The sequence below is a fragment of the Seriola lalandi genome, unplaced genomic scaffold (assembly GCF_002814215.2).
Source record: "Seriola lalandi dorsalis isolate HSWRI2012SDOR001 ecotype SW California unplaced genomic scaffold, Sedor1 jcf7180002049666, whole genome shotgun sequence".
NCBI lineage: Eukaryota > Metazoa > Chordata > Actinopteri > Carangiformes > Carangidae > Seriola > Seriola lalandi.
This window is the reverse complement of record NW_019520219.1, coordinates 49,631-70,284: the sequence shown is the minus strand read 5'-3', so window position 1 is coordinate 70,284 and position 20,654 is coordinate 49,631. Positions and strand designations below refer to the sequence as shown.

At 40.2% G+C, this 20,654-nt stretch overlaps 2 protein-coding genes across 2 annotated transcripts in view; one reads left to right on the top strand and one right to left on the bottom strand.

The window, feature by feature from the left end:
- Positions 1-1,346: 1,346 nt before the first annotated feature.
- lrrc9 (leucine rich repeat containing 9) lies at positions 1,347-17,113 on the bottom strand. The gene is made up of 32 exons (XM_087171341.1): positions 16,766-17,113; positions 16,372-16,590; positions 15,910-16,050; positions 15,109-15,172; positions 14,937-15,007; positions 13,404-13,586; positions 12,741-12,896; positions 12,399-12,616; positions 12,100-12,231; positions 11,805-11,984; positions 11,553-11,673; positions 11,082-11,208; positions 10,841-10,981; positions 10,631-10,755; positions 9,980-10,165; positions 9,772-9,891; positions 9,425-9,616; positions 9,126-9,251; positions 8,753-8,893; positions 8,369-8,546; positions 7,954-8,174; positions 7,700-7,822; positions 7,463-7,593; positions 7,218-7,326; positions 6,986-7,125; positions 6,310-6,446; positions 5,632-5,849; positions 4,706-4,774; positions 3,680-3,805; positions 1,979-2,168; positions 1,588-1,744; positions 1,347-1,481 (listed from the first exon to the last, which is right to left on the bottom strand). Exons 1-32 carry the CDS (start codon positions 16,820-16,822, stop codon positions 1,448-1,450), a joined length of 4,533 nt encoding a protein of 1,510 aa, XP_087027467.1. The 5' UTR covers positions 16,823-17,113; the 3' UTR covers positions 1,347-1,447.
- A 660-nt stretch (positions 17,114-17,773) lies between these two features.
- Positions 17,774-20,654, top strand: part of rtn1a (reticulon 1a) — a 20,080-nt gene continuing 17,199 nt past the window's right edge. The window contains exon 1 of the mRNA XM_023398609.2: positions 17,774-18,200. Within this exon, the coding sequence (XP_023254377.1) occupies positions 17,978-18,200 (223 nt within the window). The 5' untranslated portion in view covers positions 17,774-17,977. The remainder of the gene's footprint in view (positions 18,201-20,654) is intronic.

The window sequence follows — 20,654 nt, the reverse complement described above, 5'->3', positions numbered from 1 at the left end:
GTCAGGCAGAACACGGTAATGACAGTGCACTCACTTGCACAGTCATTAGCCCCGCTTAATGCTGGGAATTAACACAAATTAAGTGAAGTTAAGTACATGCATTAGAGGAGCTTGTTTGGGGAGAGCTTTTCACTTTTGCTGCCTAGAGCTGGTTGTTTCCTCGCATGTTCAGCAAAGGCATATGCCGGCATCAAACACAAATCGGAAGCATACACACGTATCCCCTTTCAACTGATAAATTACTACCTACAGTACAGGGCAGGTGGCAAATTCACTGTGGATGGATTAGCAGTGTCGTAAAGAGAGAGCTAATGGAGCTCTAAGGACACCTAGTGGACAAACTAACACCACAAATGCATAAACTCTGAAGCTGAGGTTGGTGGAAAGGAGTATTAAAAAATTTTGCTGCTACAGAAAACACTCTTGCTACTACTCATTTGCAGTTTAGGACAAAGGCCATATCTAACCAAAACCGGGTCTCAACCCACTCAACATACAGCAACATTAACATACAGCACAGGTCTGCATCTTCTATATCATAATATTTATGCACAGGGTGGTGGATGGGAAAAGATGCCTTTTCACATGGAGGTTTTCATCATACATTTTTCGGTTTGAATGTGAAGGTTTTACAATATCGCCTGTATTCTCCACATTTAAGGCTTAGACTGCTTTTTTAGTTAACTACAGGACTACTGGGCTAAACTGACATGAAAGAGGAAGGATTATATTCTCATGTTCATCAGAAATAACATCATAAATATCAAGTGGAGTAGGTTCATTTCCAGCTACAACACACGAGATTTGCCTATTAGAGGCAAAACTACGGTGAGCTTTCTGAAAAGAGGCTAACATGATGAAATCCATTTGGGCCTCATTCAAGATTACATCTTTATCTGAGTGACTGCAGATTATTGTCCACAGAGAGGTGTGCTAAAGCTGGATTATCCACTTGTTGGGGATGCATTTGACCTGATGGACGCAGCATGCCAGCCTCACACGCCCCTACATCTGTGGGTGTTTTTGGGGCAGAGGATAGGATGGTAGAAATGACACCAAAACCTTTCATCCTCAGATTACCATGGTTAGTGATCCTCATATGTGGATAGAAAATAAAATCAGTCATTATAAATGCATTTGAAAGGGATGCACTACATGCCTCTGATTTTTGTTTAAACTAACAGTGAAGGAGATTTATCAAAATGTAATTTGCATTTTTAAACATCTAGAGAAAGTTATTTATTGCTGTGTTCAAACGCAAAAGGCACTTTAAATGCCCTTTGACATTTTCCTCATTGAATAAGTAAAGGTATGAAGGTGCTCATAGACATTAAGGCAAAAAACACCACCATTAAGATATATTTTAATGTCCTGCATGCCACGGTGCTATAGTATATCACCACACCACAGTCATGGCTGATTGACAAGTATCAGTGTCTTCTGGCTGCTACATGGGTGGAGGTTTACCACCATTTGGGAATCTGGAATACAACAAGCGTAAGGAAACAGTCATGGTCTTTTCTTTTGTCATTTAAACAGATCACTCGCATATTAAAGAAAAATAATCATACCTCTAGAATTAATTACCTGCTGTCTTGCTCCTGGTTGTGATATGTGATGATGACTCTGTTTCCATCAGACAGGAGACCCGTGGTCGGCAGGTTGTTTCCTGTTCTTCGGATTTGTCTTAAGGTAATGTCAGTCTGGCCGCTTCGAGAAACATTACTGTGCTTGTGCTTCTTGTCTGATATTGGAAATAAACCCAAGAGCGTAGATTAGGAACCAAGAGTGTCAAACCAGTGGTCGCCTTAACTCATAACAGTTATCTGGAATATTTTAATAACCAATTGCCAGTCCTTCCTCTTGTATTTGAGCTTTAAAAAACAGAATTCTCAATTTCATAAAACACTATAAATAGAGATGTGAAGTTTAGTGTGATGTGAAATTCTATCTGTTGAAAAACTCATGTCACACTCACGCTTGTATATGTAATGAGATTGGGCTTCATCCATGTTACTTGACAGGATATCGTGCCCATGCATAAAAGTTTGCAGTCCTCCACTTATACTCATTCCTCTTAGAGGGGTATTTCGAGGCATGAGGGGTAACAGTCCAGGTAGGTTTATTTCAGTGGTAGGAAGGGAAGCTCCAGGGCACTGGGAGCATGGCTGTAAGAGAAATATTAAAAAGGGAGCTTATGAAAGGCACAAGTAATTCTACAGGTCAGGATACAATGAAAAACATAAGAAAATATTCACATTCGCAAAAATGATCTCTTAAGCAGCTAAAGGGCGAACTCAATGTCTTCGACCTCACTAACATATGAATCCTAATTATAACTTTCTTTTTTCCTCCACCCTTCCATGGCTACACTGCAGTGTGTCCACTCTACCCACACACTTTGCAGGGAATTGGTGATTAGATTGCTTGTTTTTTCACATATATAAGCATCTTTCAGGGGAATAGTAATTACTACTCATCAATAACAATGCTCAAATTCAAACAAAATCAGTCACAGGCATAGATTGAGAGTGACAACTGAGATGGCAGTTATGATATTCAATAAGAGGAGGTCTGTGTTTGTGTTTTTAATGAGAAAACCCTTGATCTCTGCTCTGTCATTCCACATCGACGATTAACAAGCAGAGGGGGTCATGTTGACCTGGCTAATAGGGGGTAAATCCACTGGTGCGTTATCGGCCGGGCACATTTCATCTAATCAGCAGGATGATGCCAGCAGGCTTAGGCTGCTTTTAATTCAGAGCTGCAGGAGAATTACTGCCCTGGTCTCTCATTACATGAACATCAGATCAGTCAGACTGAAAGAGTTTGATCCAGGCTTTTACCCTTTTTTGGTGGTTGCTATCTGGTTGTTGTCATTTTGTTTCTTTCAGTTGGACTACATCTTACATGATAAGGCCCATTATTTGCTTTTATGTAAGCAAGGTCCTTGTTCATTTGTAAATCAGTCATGATTGAAATGCAAGAGGAGAAGTACAGTAGCATAGTGTGGGGATAACAGATTCCTTTCCTGCCAACTTACTTACTTAAATTTGCTATAAGTGACTCCATTCGGGCATTGTGGGCCTAAATGTTAGAGAAACGAACTTGTGTTTGACCAGAAGGTTGTCAGTTCAGTCCTCTGACAGGCAGGATTAACTCTGAGTGTCCTTCCCTCATCAACAATGGGGTTAAGAGCAAGGCCCTCAACCCTTACTGCTCCAGTGGAGCTGCTCTGTGGCCAGCAGGATCAGGGCATTCCTGTAAAAGAGGGCTTTCCTCTTGGTTTCAATACCCTGAATAAATAAAGGTTAAAAAAATGTATATGTGCTGTATGAATGTGTATATGCAGTGCTGTAGCCAGCACTTTAGAGAAACTGAGGTCTGTAATCCCAATAAATCATGCCTCACGATGATGAGAAACCAAAAAGAAATACTGAGGGCTGTATTTATTTATTATTATTTTTTGGCCTAAAAAATGTAAATTTATTTGTATTGTATATAAAAATATAAATATAATGGAATCACCTTATAAAATTCAATCCAAGGGTAACTTTTATTTGTAAAATGTAACAAAAAATACTGTATAAACACTAAGGACATAACTTGGCTACAACTTTGTATGTATGTGTATACGTGTGTGAGTGTTTCTAAGTAAGAATGCATGATATCTTCTTACTGATGGATCACCACTGAGGAGTTCGGCCCTGGTCCTTTCCTCCAGAGTGACCATCACTCCATCCAGGACCTGCAAGCGGGACAGATGGAGCACCACTGCTGGTCTGTGGAGAGAATTGCGGGCCACCTAGCATAACAAAAATTCACATTTGATGAATCTACAGGTAATAAATTACACTGACCTCAACTAGCATTCAACAATTTTAATATTGGAGCCTGAATGAAGTCTGCCTGTGACATCTGGGATTAATATGATGCTATGTGGGTCCCAACGTAGTTATCATGTTCCCAGCAGCTATTCTAGTGAACCAGATGACAGTAGCAGATAGTTCCCTGCCCAGCTGCGGACACCCTCTGGCCAGCACACAAATCCAGCCTTTCCAGTTACAGAACTGTATGTTCCTGCAGGACACTGCTGTTATGATTAAGTTATGAGTGTGTGCCAATGGATGCCCAGTGGAGAAGAGTTTGGCTAGGGAACATGGGTGAAGTAGCGATCTCATGCGGTCAACAGCAGGAGGTATTGTCTCCAGGGTGGCTGTTGGCCTCTACCCCCTGGCAGGATTAAATCCCCCCTATGGGAAGAGAAGGGGGATGGGAGGCTACCACAGCTGAGCATGGCCCTATGGACGATGGGGAGCTGCATGCTCTGCTCAGGCCTGATCCATGAGCTCCAGATGGGTGATGTCAGCGGGCCAACAGCGCCCTGCCATTTGGTCAACAGATTTGTCTCTGATGCCGGCCAGTTTGAAGCACAGCAGACGGGCCATCATGTAATCGCTTAATTTGGAACCACAGAGTTACACTGGGTTAGTGTTTTGGATTGTGCAAGTGAGAAACTGAGCCTGTGATGCTTCTGATAATTTGTTTGTGAGTGAAAGAGTTCAAAGTGTCCTGAGACTGAAGGCTAATGGACCTACTTCATTGTGCAAGCTCATAATAGCAAACTAACTGCAGATAATAAGCGTTACCAATTCACAATTTCACAATCTTACTGTGTTCAATGCAAAACACTGATGTTACTCACGGGATTGCCAACAACTGAAAGCTCCGTCAGCGAAGGAAGAACTTCTAGTTTATCAAGCTCTGAGATGTCCTACAAAAAGCAGAGAAACAAAGATTATTTAAAGTTCTTTTTCACTCCCTACCCCTTCATTTAACTGTTCTTTCCCACTGGTTTCTGATGATAGAGACATACTGTATGTATCAGGCCTGAACCTTTCATAACTTTGGTGTAGGGGGATAGAAGCAGCTGATGAGAGAGATTACATGTGTGAGCTCTCATTAATCTCATGAAAGAGTTTGGCCCCACAACAGGGCATGGGGGTGTTTTCTCTCATTCCCAGGTTTATGCTCAGATTTGGCTTCAATTCAAAGACGCCCCCACTGAGAGGACTGTTGCGCTGGGATGATTGCTGTATTTTATGTCTTAATTGAATACATGAAAACATTAAGGAAGTAAAGGGAAGAGGGAACTGGCAACAAAAGTGCAAATCACTCGCCATGGGTGAGAAGGAGATGCAGACTGAGAAGCTGATTACACGTTGTCCTGATTGTTCCCCTCTTTCTTCATACACACGGCCCTGACCTTCAATCAAACTTGATTCTCCTTAATGCTACCCCTCGCATGCCACAGTGGGGTGGTAATGACTCATGATTACTATACTTCATGTCTTACTTTGCAAATGCAGGAAAAAGTAATACTGCTGCATGCTGAATGAAATACATTGTTAAACATCTGACACATTTTGCATAACAACTAATCAGTAAAAGTTGGTGTTAAATCAGAAACTACACAAAAGCTGACTGTGACCTTGGAGGTCACCTCAGGATGGTGTGAGTCATTCAGGCACTTTAATTGAAAATCTGAATATGCAGTTTTATTAAAAACCTGAATATAAACATTCAAAATATTCAGCATGTTATGAGGCAACTGCTGCTGGAGGAGAATACCTGCAGCTTGTTCATGCCAAGAAAGAGCTTGCGGAGCTCAGTCATAGGATTGAGATGGTTGAGCTCCCGGATCCGGTTCTCTGTTAGGTGCAGTTCTAGTAGGACCTTCTGGGCAATGAAAGAGTTCTCAGCCAGGGCTTTGATCCGGTTCCTGTCTAACACAAGCTCTCTGAGTTGGTGAAGCCCCTCCAATCCTTCCACCTGGCTGATCTCATTACCTAGTGAGAGGGCAAACCTTATCAAAACAATGCAAAGACATGTCAAAAAATAATATTTATTTCTAACAAAAAATACAAGTGTAAATTGCACACCCTAGACAATATAAAAGGTGGCATTTTAAGGTTATATAAACATTTGCCAGGTATTTTTTGTTGCCCCTTGTGTAAAAAGCATTGAAATTACAGAGACAGCTTCAAAAGGTTTCTCAGCAAACAGGGAAAAAAAGGACAAGTAAGGTCGACTTGGTGGGACAAATCACACTAACAAAGCAAAACTCAATCAAAACCCATCAAAAGCTGGTGAAAAGAAAGTCAGTCATCCTTTTCTTCCAGTCTCATCACCCACCTGGCCTTAGGTCTATGGGAGACTTTGCTCTCAGTGCTTGCCTTTTCACAGGCTTTATACACTGCATTTTTAGCAGGCTTTGTGAGGGAGGGTTAGTACATCAACCATACATACCTTGAAGGAAGAGGGCTTTAAGATTGGTGAGCCTGCTGAGCTGCAGATTGGCCATATTGGAGATGCCATTGTGACTCAAATGCAGCACCTCCAGGCTGCCCATCAGTGGCTCCAGGCAGCCAGTGGGCCCAGTTTCCCTTAAACACAGTCACAGAATGACAGTTTGCAACCTCTGTGGTTAAATGAACATCTTGCTCTGCCTCCTGCTGCCTCATTTAACTAGTCAGACCTCACAGGTGCAGACCACATAAAGGCAGGGCAAACAAAAGCATGCCTGTCACAGCACAAGCGCCTATGTACTGGGTTCTACAAAAGGATAATGTGACTGAAAGATCATATCATATACAATATACTGACAATTCAAACCAATATTTAGATATTCCGTTTATTTTAGGGACAATATCTCTAGAAAGAATAAATATTAACATATTTTGAATCAAATTAAAATATCTTGAAACTATGTTAACAACTAAGTTTTACTGTATTTATATTTGTGGGCAACAACTGTAACAGAAATCTTTTAAGTGTCACAACACTTCATACATTGGCTGGTCAGTGCTGCCCCCTAATGGTTATAGTCTACACAGTCAGTTGATGTTCATACTTCACATTTGGCAAAAGTGTAACATTGGAAAATATAAAAACATACAAATTACTGAATTAAGAACTGTGTTACCTGTTGCCTTTGGATGGGCTCTGTTGACCATAACCACTGGAGTGGACTTTGCTGTAGAGTATCTGTCTGTTTGTCAGATGAGCCTGAGTCTTCTGTCTGGGAAGGATGGACTCAATGTGGTTGTAGTTCAGACACAGAGCCTGCGCAGAGGACATTGAAGATTATTTATTGTTCCAAAACTTAATTGCATTTAAAGCCAGATTTTTGATTTTTAAACCAGTGTAATTTGTACTTTGATGTTGGGCAGGTAAATGAGGCCAGAGAAAGAGGTGAGGTTGTTGTGGTCCAAGTTTACACTACGCAGACTACTGAACAGGTCTGCTGGAGACAGATCAACCATCCTGTGGGGGGAAAAAACACTTTTGATTACACATTTTTGTCATTGCCTAATTTTTCAACATAATCAATCACTAAAATTATGTTCATTTTGCTTATATATTATATATATTACTTGCATGCTTATCTGTCAGCTATTACCTAATGGAGCAGGACTGCAAGGTGAGGTAGGTGATGTCTGTGTAGTTAGAGTTGCCCAGCTTCTCAGCTACCATGTCAGGGGTTAGTCTCCCTCCAAACATATCCTTTGCACTTTCACACTCAGTCACTTCCTAGAAAAAAAAAGCAATTACCAAATACTGGATATAATAATGTCGTCTCCAGCAATATATATCATATATAAATAATATATATCTGAGAGGTTCAAATGGCACATACGACTGCAATCCCATCCAGTGCTTTCAGGGAGGGAAGGTGGAACACCACATATATCCGATAGTTTTCCAGTCTCTCCACTAAAGGATTCCCATAAAGATCCAGGATGATGAGGTTTGTCAGTCCCTGAAAAGAAGATGTGGCATATGGGCTAAAACAATACAATAAAAATGTAGGGAAAATCTCACACATAGGAACTAATTTCTCTCTGAGGTCATAGGGTATACCATGAATGTTTTTGTTTATTAAACTCTTGCCTTTAGATAGTAGATGTCTCGTGATGTAGAAATCTCATTGTTGCCAATGTAGAGTTCAAGAACGGAGCGAACCCTTTGGATACCATGCAGGGAACTGATACGGTTGTTCTCCACAGACAGAAAGGACAGGTTGGGCAGCTGATCAAGGACTGAAGCATCCAGACTAGAGAGCTGATTCCCATCTACACTCAGTTTATTTAGGCAATGCAGTTTTGACAGACCTAAAGAAACAGAAAGCAAAGAGAGACAGAAAAATTCTAATGGTTACTGTGGGTTCCGTCTAGGTATAAGATATGACAACAAATCAATAAGGTTTTTTGTTTGATTTGGTTTTATCCAGTCATAAAACAGCCGATAAACAACAAACTATCATAATGGTGTGATTTTCCATCTTTATTGTCAAGTTGTGACTGACCACTGAGTGTGCTGATGCTGTTGTTGTTTAGGGAAAGTTCTTCCAGCTTCAGGCAGCTGTCCAGTCCCTCCACTTTAGAGATGTCATTGTCATTAAAGGAAGCCCAGCGCAAGTTCACCAGTTTATTCAGATTGATCAGCTTGGAAATCCTCTGGCTGTCAAGGTTCAGGGCTGTGATCTGGTAAAAGTTTTAGGGTCAAAAACTCATGAGAAATGTATACATTATCAAAGATGTTAAAACTGCATTGAAATTTAAATTATAAATGACATAGTATAAACATCATACAGTCTGGTCACTCCATGATATTAGTACTTTCCTAAAACCTTATAAATGCATTTTTAGAAATCACTCGTTTACAGTGAAACCCACACACTGAAGCTCACCTTTGCAGTCCAGTCTGGCTCCAGCTCTTGACTGAGCCCCCAGGGTGATGGATTGAGAAGACCTAGGAGCTGGGCTGTTGACAGCAGGCTGAGACTGCGGGGACGATCACTGTTGGTACGCGAGTGAGCCAGAAGGCATGCCTGTGAGCAGAGTGCCAACGGGTATGATTGAATTACAGTACATTCTGAAATATGGATGTTCACACACTGAAAACTGCACTGAAGCACATGACCACTTATTTGTAAGCTATCAATCCACATTTGGTTTTATAAAAAATGTAGCATCCTCTTACTGTGACCTGCCCCAAGAAAATAAAAATTGACCATTAAGTATCAGTACATCAACATTAATATCTGCATCTGCAATTGGGACCTCATTAATTTTGGAGCCAGCAGCCATGTGAACAGCATCAGCAGCCTCCTCCTCTGCTACCACCACATCATCCAGGTGTGTGAGTGTTGTTAGATGTCCCAGCATGGTCAGTCTGACTGCCTGCGGCTGGAAGGAGAAAAACAGCTTCACTGTATACCTCCTCGTGGTGCCTTATTGCAGGTCACTTACGGAACATTGTAGCACATACTGTATTTATATACTAACTATGGAATTAGTGTTAATATTTTTGAGCTTCAACCTGTTTGTATTTAGATTTAATTCTATTGTTGATCACGCACCCTGTTCCAGGGGTTGTATCGAGTGTCAAGCTTGAGAAGTGCAGGTGTATGTTTTCTTAGCACTGCCGTATCTTCTCTGGCTTTGGTCAACTTGTTCCAGCGCAAATCAAGCTCTTTGAGTTGTCCCAACCCCCTCAGCCCCTCTAGGGTCACCAGGTGGTTATAGCTCGCATCCAAAAACTCAAGGTTGGGCTGTGATTTTGGTAAGAGAGACAATGGATGAAGTTTCCGCTTTATGCTATGGTTGAAATTGATATAAAGTAAATCCGTACTACATGTGTTAATGTGTTACAGAGGCAAGTTGCTATTAAAAACTCAATAACATAATTTTCTATTGTCACTCCTACCATGTGAGAAATGTCATCAAGGCGTCTGAACTCATTGAAGCAGATGGTAAGATGCCGCAGAGCCGTTAGGTGGGAAATCTCCTTTATCTTGCTCAGACTGTTGCCATGAAGGTTCAGTACCTGAAGATTAAGAACAATGAAGATAGTTTATTATTAATTAGAAAAAAATTCTAAATGAAGCTGCCATGTGACGAGGCAGAATACTTACAGTGATCTGACTCAGGACATTGGCTCTGGCCACATTAAGCAGAATTTTGTCATCCAAGCTCAACAACTTGGGCAGCGCTTTCAGCACAGGTTCCATGTTGAGGACTTCCTTGTCCAGGATGATATCATTGGAAGGAGCTTCCTGTCTGTCTGTGCTGCGTCTTGGCAATGCAGGTTGTTCATGGTTCTAATAACAGCACATCAAAAAGTTTAAAGCATATAAACTGCTGGGTAAGTTCATAATTCTTAACTTGTAGCATTTACAACAAGTATGTAACCAGCGAAGACACACAAAATAAGAATGATCTGTTTTACCATCTCTGAGATTTAGGTAAAAACCTTGCTGCTTGATTTTGATCAAATCAGAGCTCAGCATGACTGAGCATTTATTTTACTATTCTGATTTTTGCTCGAATTAAAAAAAATGAACTGCTGTAATCTCCAAGGCGGTCTTCATTATGTTAATTGCAAGATCAAGGGGAGTTTAACAAAGGCTTCAATTTTGAATAATTTTAAGTTACAGTCAAATGGGCAGATATCAAACAATCTGAGAGGACACATAAACAAGTAGAAGAGAATTGGTCCATGGATTAATAACCCATGTAGCATGTCATAAGTTATCAAACGGTAACAAAAGCAATGAATTAATTACCCCGGTTATATATTCAAAATATATGATGTACTCAGGCAAGACTAGTTCATGGTCAAACACAAACCACCGTCTTCGTCTGGGGCTGCACTCAGGACCAGTGTTAGTTTTTGAGGAGCGAGGTCTCCCTGAATGGAAAACACACAGAGATGCAATGACATTGTACAGCTACTGAAAAATCATTCTTTTCATGCCTTTTGATATGCCACATACCTTCACTCACTGCAGTTCTGCACTTAGTGTCCACATTGCGATATACAGAGCAGACTCTGGGATGGCTGCTTCTGTCCACTGGTTCTCCCTCTCGGATAGGCATGCTGTGACCGACAAACACTTTGGAAACAATAATCTGACCTACGGGTAAAAAACACTAGCTTTTCAGCTTTTAAAGAAAAAAACAGCGGTGTGCTAAGGGGAATAAGAGGATATAATACTGTGAGCAAAACTAACCCACCGTGCCTGAATGGGACTGTATCCATGGAATTACAGTGGCTGGCCAGGCGTAGAGTCTGTTCCATTCTGGGCTGTTCGGTCACACTCAGGCTGTTGGATAAAGGTATGGCACCCTCTCTCCCCAAGGCCTAATTCAAAGTCAACATGTGAAAATAACATCAGTAGATTCAATAACTTGTGTAGTTAAATCTGTAAACAAAAGGGGGGACTATTGTGTAAAATTTCCCATACAAGACTTAAATAAATAAATTAAGAGTTTCACACTAATGAACTTTTCCTTCCTTCTGTTACTCATTTAGCTTAATAAACTTTTTTTCGATTTTGTAGGAATTCCTTTTCATAATTTCTCTCTACATCGTTGCAGAGAGTAGTGACTTATGAGCTCAAATTTTTCTCTTAATGCTCAGAGTGATACATTCTGGGTGTTGTGTGGGTGGATTCTTAGAGCTTACAATTATAGCAGTATACGCACCTTATATTGTTCTGCAGTTTTGAAGCCCTCCTCCAGAATGCACAAAAGTTCTTCCTTCTCACTGTTTTTTTCAGTTTCGGCTATGTAGAACAAGTGCTCCAGGCGACGTCTGTAATTCCTGCTTAAAAAGTTATACCCACGTAAGATTTAAACTAATACCTGAAGTCCTGTTACAAAGGACAATACTAATCTTAAGGTTATTGTTAAAAACCCAGTTATCATCCTTTTCCATTACAGTCCAGTTTTACTTACTGTGAAGAGATACCAGTGTCTTCGCTGGCTAGCAAGCTATGAAGTTTGTCCTCAAAGCGAAGCCTCAAAGCACTGTTGTAGATGCGGATAACTCTATTGATCTTAATGCCGGTGATGCCGTGAGCCCTGTAGTCTGACTGAGAGAAACGGGACAGCAGAAGGTCGCAACAGGAAGTAAACCTGTTGTGCACATAGCAGAAAAAGTCTGAGTTTAGTAAAGTTTGTTTTTGATTTCCCCATCCAATGGTAAATTACATGATGGTTGAAGTTACAAATAATAATACCAAATAATTACCAAGGGTCTGTGGAGCATCCCTCCTCCAAACGAATATTTCCAACATTTTCTAACTCCATCAACAAAAACTGGACTGTATATTCCATCATGTTTGTGGCTTGGGCCAAATCCCGCTCATAACAGGCTTCAATCCTGAATACAAAAGAAGGAAAATTATTTATTCACATTGAAGGTATACTTCGTTACCAACTTCATGTTCAGATGCTTAAATATAGATAAATGTACTGTGCTACAAGAGATTAAATTGTGCAAAGCATGTTTAAATTTTCTCTGTATCTTATCAAAGTATGCAAACTAACTCATCCAGCCTCCTCGTCCATATTGTCAGTCTCTCCCTCAGTGCTTCCATCTTGATGAGTATTTTGGACTCCATTGCAGGATTACGACTGATGTCAGTGAATGGATCACATCTGTCGGATGAACCCTCCACCAGGTGGGTCTGTCCTCCTGGTTCATCCTCCAACGTGCAAGTGGACTTCTTACAACCAGCCAGCACCTTGGAGAGCTCACGTTCAAGCTGGGAATGTGTACAAATGACAACAGCTCTCTAAACTTTGAACAATTAGAGCAATCTGAAGCTGGAGATGCCACCTTAATACCTTATCCTGTACTCATGTTACAGTATGAAGCATTGTACATACATTTTTGAGGGCATGACTGAGTGTCCTAACACATTCTTCAGGTAACTGCAGCAGAGTTTTCTTCCTCTCTATCAGACTGAACCGAGTCTCTGCCAGGTTCCTTTGAGCAGTACGTACACGCATGTTGTAGTACATAATTTTCTTCATCACAGTGGACTAAAAAAACAAAAAGCACAGAGTCATACTGCAGGCTAAAAAAATCCAACAGGCCACATAGAATGTAGAGCTGCAACAGGTGATAACTGTATAATATATGTTTTATATGGACATGCATTGTTTAAACAATAGAACCTCATCTTAAATTCCACTCAATGTAATGTAAGGTAATATAAAGGTAAATCATTTCATTGATTTATCAATTTATTAAGAAGTATGTATTGGATTTAAATATGAAAAAAATCTGTGCACTGGCACAAACAAATTCAGAAAAAATATTTGTGATGTAAAATGTTTTTCTGAAGCAACCTAAGAGACATTTAATAAATATTAGAGATTTAAGCAAACCATTAGCAACTGACATAAATCATTATTAGAACAATTTCACTGCAGTACTCATTTAACAGATTAAATAAACCAAGAGACTTGGTATCTTCTGGAGAGCCCGTTAGAGACCCAGGTGAGATCAGTTAGTATAACACAGAGTCCTGGTGGTCTTCTCAATACCTCAGCTGCTTCCTTGACTTGCTTGCTTGAGACGTCATAGGTGTCAAGTCGCTGGAGGCCTGGCATGTGGTAAACAACGTGTGTGGCATAGTTACACAGCAGACACACTGGGTTTGGGGTTGATGTGGGGTCCTTCAGTGCAAGTACTCTCAGATTGGGTAAGCAGGCAAGCAGAGTCAGCTCCTGTTACAAAAACAACAGAGCACACACGCTAGTAAGAGGGCAAGTTTTCTGTCCATCCCAAGCAAGTTGTGGCCTTAAAGATTCTATTTAGTCAATTTTTTAGCTTTAGCTTGTTTTGTTTGTTTTCATATTCTTTAAACAAACAGCAGATTTGACAGACATTTATTTTACAATATGCAGCATACATGCTCCAGTAACTGTTGCATTTGTATTAATTAGAAAGAGATGGTATATATATATATATATATATATATATATATATACACACACACACACCTGTATAAATCAAAAATGACTTTGCAGGGCAAAATCTGAAATCCCACAAGAGGCATCCAGTCTGTCATCTCTATCTATGACATGCACCTGTGATACAAGGTTGAGAATATGTGCTTCTCTTACAACTGAACAATGGGCAAATAAAAATCATATTGCAATAATTTGACAGATATTGACACAATTGTGATATGAGTCACGTTTATAGTGTTTGTACAAACACAATGGAAAATGGAAAATGCTAATGTGTGTGGGGAAATGATGAACTGTTTAGAGAACTGCATTAAGAGTCGTTAGAATGACGTTTCTGATATGTGAATTGCATCAAAGCAATTGAGAAAAGTTGTAATTGGTGGATAGTGTTAAAGGAACTACAGTCCCTGTACACACTGAAAAAGAAGTCTAAATATTAGACTTTTTTTTTCCTCCATACATGCTTTACAGCAACTAAAAAGAAATGTCGCCCTGGAGCAAAGGAAGCAAAGGCTCTGAAGAACTGAAAAACATTCCTCTTTGATTCCGCGGTTTTTGCAATGTACTGGACACTCAGTATGTTGAATGACAATAATTACATTTCTTAAAGACAACCGGGGTAGGACAAAAGGCTGATTGCAGGAACATGATCTGAGGTGTTAATCCAATCAAATTTAGAGCCACAAAACCTTTTGTGTTTCCTGTCAGAATGACCTTGGACTAGACAATGACCCATTCTAAACGCTCTGCATGACTGTGTCAGCTACAGTATGTCCAAAATGTATAATTGACTAACGCGAACCTGCATATCAAAAGCATTGTTTGTTAAGATTAATTTCTTTAAAAGAGGCAATCATGTGTGAATATCGCTGAATCTGCAATAACAAAAATTGAAATTATGCTTCTCAATAGCTCACAGAAGGCCTTGTGCAGCCAGTCCATTGTAGGTGTGATTGAAAATCTGAACTGGCCGAGACCTCGACATTTCACAAGAATTTGGAAATGCCCTTTTTTGAGACCAAGGATTTTAATAAGATTTTACAAAGTGAGTAGGAAAATTTAACAGAGGGAATTTCAAAAGCATATTTCTGTTTTTAATCTTACCTTAAAGGAGCTGATCTTGTTCCCAGACAGATTAAGATTCTGAAGGCTGACATTAGGATCAAGGCTATGCCCTGAAAAGAAGTTAAAAATGATTTGATTTTTTTTTTCAAACAGCTCACTGTGTCGCAATCAAACTTTGCACAGAAAAATAGAGAGGATAGTAGAAACCTACCTATCTTTTCAATAATGTTGTCAGCAAGGTTTAGTTCTTTGAGGTTTTGAAGCGTGTTCAAGCCCTTTAGAAAACAGCAACCACACATGACAGACAGCTGATCAAAAGAGGAGTATTTTCACAAAACATGCACACCTATTTCAATTTATCATACTGATGAAAAATTGTGTAAAAATCAAGTTGTAGTGAGCTAATGCAATAAATAAATAAATAAATTCAGAAATGAATTGCACAAGTTAACGCATCGTATTGTAGAGTGTTGTGTGATTAATATCCAGATAGATAGATATACAAATAGATAGATAGATAGATGGATAGATAGATAGATAGATAGATAGATAGATAGATAGATAGATAGATAGATAGATAGATAGATAGATAGAGGTGACAAATTAAAGGAAAAACCAACATAAAGTCTCTTTAAAAAGATGTTAGGCCACCACATGCTGCCAGAACAGCTTCAATGCTCCTTGGCATTGATTCTCTGATCTCTACAGGAGGGTTAGACACCATTCTTCCGACAGATATTCCTTCATTTGGTGTTTTGATGATGGTGATGGAGAGCACTGTCTAAAATATCAGTGCAAAATCTCCCACAGGTGTTCAACTGAGTTGAGATCTGGTGACTGTAAAGGCCATAGCATATGATTCACATCATTTTCATACTCATAAAACCATTCAGTGACCCTTCCTGCCTATGGTTGGGGGCATTGTCATCCTGTTTCTCCACTAATGTTAGAGGTTTGTCCTTTAATTAGTCACCTGCTCTTTGTATGTAGATTCATAATTTACAGTCCAAACCTGTATATGACTTATGCAGTTATTGTTGAGCCACAGGACTTCTAGATTGACCTGCAATTCTAAATTCTTTATTTCACAAATTTGATTATCATAAAGGTAGAGTTTCTCTAGTTGTACACAATTCTGCAGTCCAGATATTCCCTACAATAAAAAGAAGATGGGGAAAATTATTGTTTAACATATGTGATTTATGCTGTACAATTCACTTATACAGGATACTGTTTTCTTAAACTATGGGTTGTGATCCATATATGGTGATACATACATGCAAGATATGTAATTAAATGCCACATAAGGGAGAATTGTGGTTACAGTCAATATGGCTTAAGAGCTATTGCAAAATAATAAGTTGCAAAATATACATAATATAAACCCCTAGTGGACTATAAACATTCAAGGCATTACTGTTATCAGCAGTGGCAGTGTCTACTATCAGAAATCTTACCAACATAACAGACTTACTGTCAGGTGACACTGGACAACCCAGAGCTCCCAGAGCAGAGGACAGCACTCAAGACCTTCAATGTATTTTATATTCTGGCCAACTATGGTGAGCTGGCAGAGCCTTGAAAAGATAGAAAGGCCAACCATGCGGGGAAAACCAGAGAAGAAGATCTCTAGGGAGCTGATGTTGCTTCCTTCTTGTGCAATTTTTTCATAGGATACTCCATTGACCATGCACTGTTGGGAATGTTGTTGTACAGGATAATCATGAAAAAAGAAATGAAAGGGGAAGAATACACTGAAAACTCTCAGCTGTTCAACTGAGGCATTTAAAGTAGTCAATGGCAGCTGTAAAACTGGATATTGAACTGAATGTAATTTATAATTTTAACCAAAACAGTTTCATACTCACCAGTTCTTTAACCACGTCCTCGTCACTACGGTGCTTTTGTTTCTCACTGTGAATCATATCGCTTGTCCTGAAATATACTGCAGCTTAGGTGAAACACTTTATTTACCACTACAGAGCACAATGTCTGCCTTATTCCTTTGATAGTCTTGGACAAATATTGAAAAAGCCACGGCAATTAGCTCGCTGGGAGGTATATGTAACTAATAACTGCGTTTAGTTAGCAAAAATACAAAACTGTGCTAAGCTAAATGTTACCACACATTCATGCTAAAGTTATGCTACTACCTAGCAAGACGCAGATACTGGAACTGTTAGCTAAATGGCTGTATTCAATTCAATTAATATGTTAAATTCAAGCCTGCATAGCGGATAAAACGAACACTATTTGTCCAGGACAAACAACACCAACACCAGCGGACTTCTGCAACAAAAATACAAACTCTTTGGCCCATCTGAGTTCAGCAATGTTTGGCATCAGTCTGTGTCCAGGCAAGAGAGTCTGGTTGCTAAGGAGCCATGTTGAAACTTTTGCGGTCATACTTTGAGATGCCACGTGAGGGCGCCGCACTGCAGGACAAATTTTCACAACATCCTGAAATACACAATGGTTTTGTTTATTTCATAGTTACGCGTTTATAATAATAATTTTAAAAAAAAAACAACAACAATAACACACACAAACACAACACATTAGAAGTTACAGCTACTTTTTTAACATCTTCACTACGTATTATTGACCTGGGAATTCCGCTGTCTGTATCATGCTCCCCCCTGGCCCATGCGTCCAATTTTACTGACTTATCTGTGTTTAGAGTCACTGAAGCCTGTTTCACCACAACAAGCTGTTGCTGTCATTCACTTCATCACTGTCAGGCACTTGACTTCATTTGTACGCTGAAAAGATAAAATGCCTTTCATATTTGACTCTGCCCCAAATAAAGTGCCAACGGACACCATGACGTCACCGTCGGAGCAGTGAACTAAAACAATCAACCTCACTCCTCTCCTCTTGCTCCCCGACCGACCACACCGCCTCATCTGTGGCGTCTACAAACCCTAGGTTCAGTTGACAGACGCCAGCCAGGAGCTGCATTGTTGTGTGTTTGTCTCCGTCAACCATCCTTGCGCAGTCCAGCATACGGTATACGGTAGTGGAGGAGAAGAAAAAGCTTAGCAGCGAGTATATCTTTTGTCCGACAACAGCAAAAAAGCATGTCTGCTCAGCCCGGTGAGGAGCTAGGCTCGGAAGGGAAGTGGTTTGGGGATGACTATGAGAGGAACGGCCTGTGTGGGAACACACCGACCCGGTTCGACGAGCTACGTGAAGAATTAAAGCCGAGAGGCAACGAGGCGGCGGACGACCTGGATCAACAATTTCATCCTTTTCAGGACTACGGGAAAGGGCCTCCCGTTGCTATGGAAACTGCATCCACAGGTAAAGCGGGCGCTTTTCGCAGTTAAGTCTCATTATTGACCAATTTATTGTGTTTCAATCACATTAGGTTTAATTCCAGCTATTAACAAGTCCACACAATTACATACTAATTTAGGTGCAAACACAGCCTGAGAGAAGCAGCCGAGTGCATTTGTCACAGATTTAGCGTAACGACAGACGACCTGTGTGGCAGTTGAGTTCAAACTTCTGGGTTTGAAAACACAAAGATGCAAGTGAGTAACTTCCGTAGGATGACAGTGAACAAGCTGTCACAACAATCACGCTAAAGGGAATAATGTTAGACATCTTCAAACTGAATTCATTCGGACTTGGTTTACAGGTTTAGCCTTTGACGAAACATCAGATATTATCCACTGTTTTCCCACTAGTCTACACTGTTCTCTGGTTGATGAGATTGGGATGGATGGTTCAGATGAGATGCAGCATGCAATAACAAATAGCCTGCTGAACTTTCAATGGCCTGTGAGCAGCTCCCACATGCAGGCCTATTTCTATAATAAATACCTGCATATTTGATATGATGGGTTGGAGTGATGATAAATAGATTACAGGCCTAAGCCCAGTAGCGTTCATAGCCAGTGACTGGATAAAAAAATAACTTAATCCTACAGTTTGTCAATAGAGACACAATTCACCAAAAGATTTTTATTAGTCCTGAAGTAAGAGGTAGTATGTATCTTGTAGGATTTCCTGCATCCCTGTGTTGGCATTGGTGATGATATTTTAACATTATTGGAGGCTGTGTTTTTGTGGGGACATCATGCAGACCTCAGTTCTAAGTCCGTCACTCTCCTCAGCACAGCTCGGCTCATGCAGCTATTTTTAATCCTGAAGAAACAGGGCTCACTATTCGCTTGGCGAGCAAAACTAGAGCCTTGCACTTTCATTCACGAATTCACTGAAAAATTCATGAGATAATGTTTGAAAAAAAAAAAAATTGCCGCCTAGTTTCCTCTGTTTGCTGCTCAGGCCTTTCTTATTTCGCTGGCGACTGCTGGTCCAAAACATAAAAAGAAAACATCTTCTTTTGTTATGTACAAGAGCATTATTGAATACATAAATTGGCCTAATCCGTTGTGAAACTGAATTTGGAATAAAAGCAAAACTTAAAAATCCAAAGCTAAAAGTGTTGCAATTGGAAAAAAAAGATATTGCAAAATAAACATAATCTGTGAAAGCTAAAAAATGATCCTCTTGAAGCAGAGTGTATGTGACATGATGAACTGGCTAGTTAGTATTTTACTGCACTCTTTCGAAAAGTAAACAAACCGCATGGTCTACAATAGTGTGCCAGACAAGCTCAGACTTGTGTAGGTGCACACAGACAAACCCGCACACACAGACTTTGTTTTGATTCCTAAAAGAGGAAAGAATAGCTGCCTCTTATTGCCTTGAGTCTGGCTGAGCCGTGTCCATACCAGTGAAACAAATCACTCTATGTTCTTAGTGGGAACAGTGCAGATCTCATCACATCTATAGTTCCAGAGTGGACATTCTCCTATTGACCAGTCATGTTACAGTCTTTTCTGATCTTTGTCAAACACATTCACTCTCATTAATCCCCTCTGTAACACACTATCCTTCTCTGTTTTGCTGGTGGATAATCATAAAATGTTTATGAACTTTTTAAGACGAGAAAAGAAGTTTGGGCTTTGAGCAGTAGGAACAGTGAAACAGAATCTCCTCAAGATGTCTAGAATTGCCTTTCTAAGTAATTGATCGGTGCCTGTCCTAAATCTTGTTCACAACAGGGATCTACCCACAGGACCCCGATAATGCTGATTTCAGCTGTATTAAATTACCACAGGGCAGAACCTTAGTCTCAAATCACAGACAGCACAGTGCAGTAGAGCCTCTTTATTTTCAAAAGTTTCCCATCATCCTGTGAAGGTTTCAAGAAGCAGATTTCTACATCATGACCTGGTCTGATGTGCTGTGAAAACCCCACAGTCGAGTTTGTTTTTAGCAGATGGTGTGTCTAATAGCCCTCCCCTGCTTTCTGGCATAGATGAAAACAACTAAGTGCATGCTGTACCAAAACAGTGACACCGCATTTTGACATCCTTCTTTTTTCTCAAACAGGCTCTTTATAACTCATACTGCATTATAATGGTCACTTCATCTTGTCCTGACAAAGTGCATCAGTCATGAGAAACGTGTACCCACAGTCCAGTGCCTGATAGGTGAATTCGACCCGTGTCTTTCTCCATTTCACCATATCATCAGTGACAAGGATGAGACAGCATGTCTGGCTGGGTCTTTTCCATATCTTTCAGATAGAGAAAGCACTTAGTGGACTCCACTGGACTGCATAAGCCACAGTGCATTTGTGCCTTTAGCTGGTGAGAGCTCTGCTCCTGTTCCCAGGGGGCCAAGCAGTGCTAGGTCTTTTCAGACTGGATGATAAAGATGCGAGATAATGCAGTGGAGAGG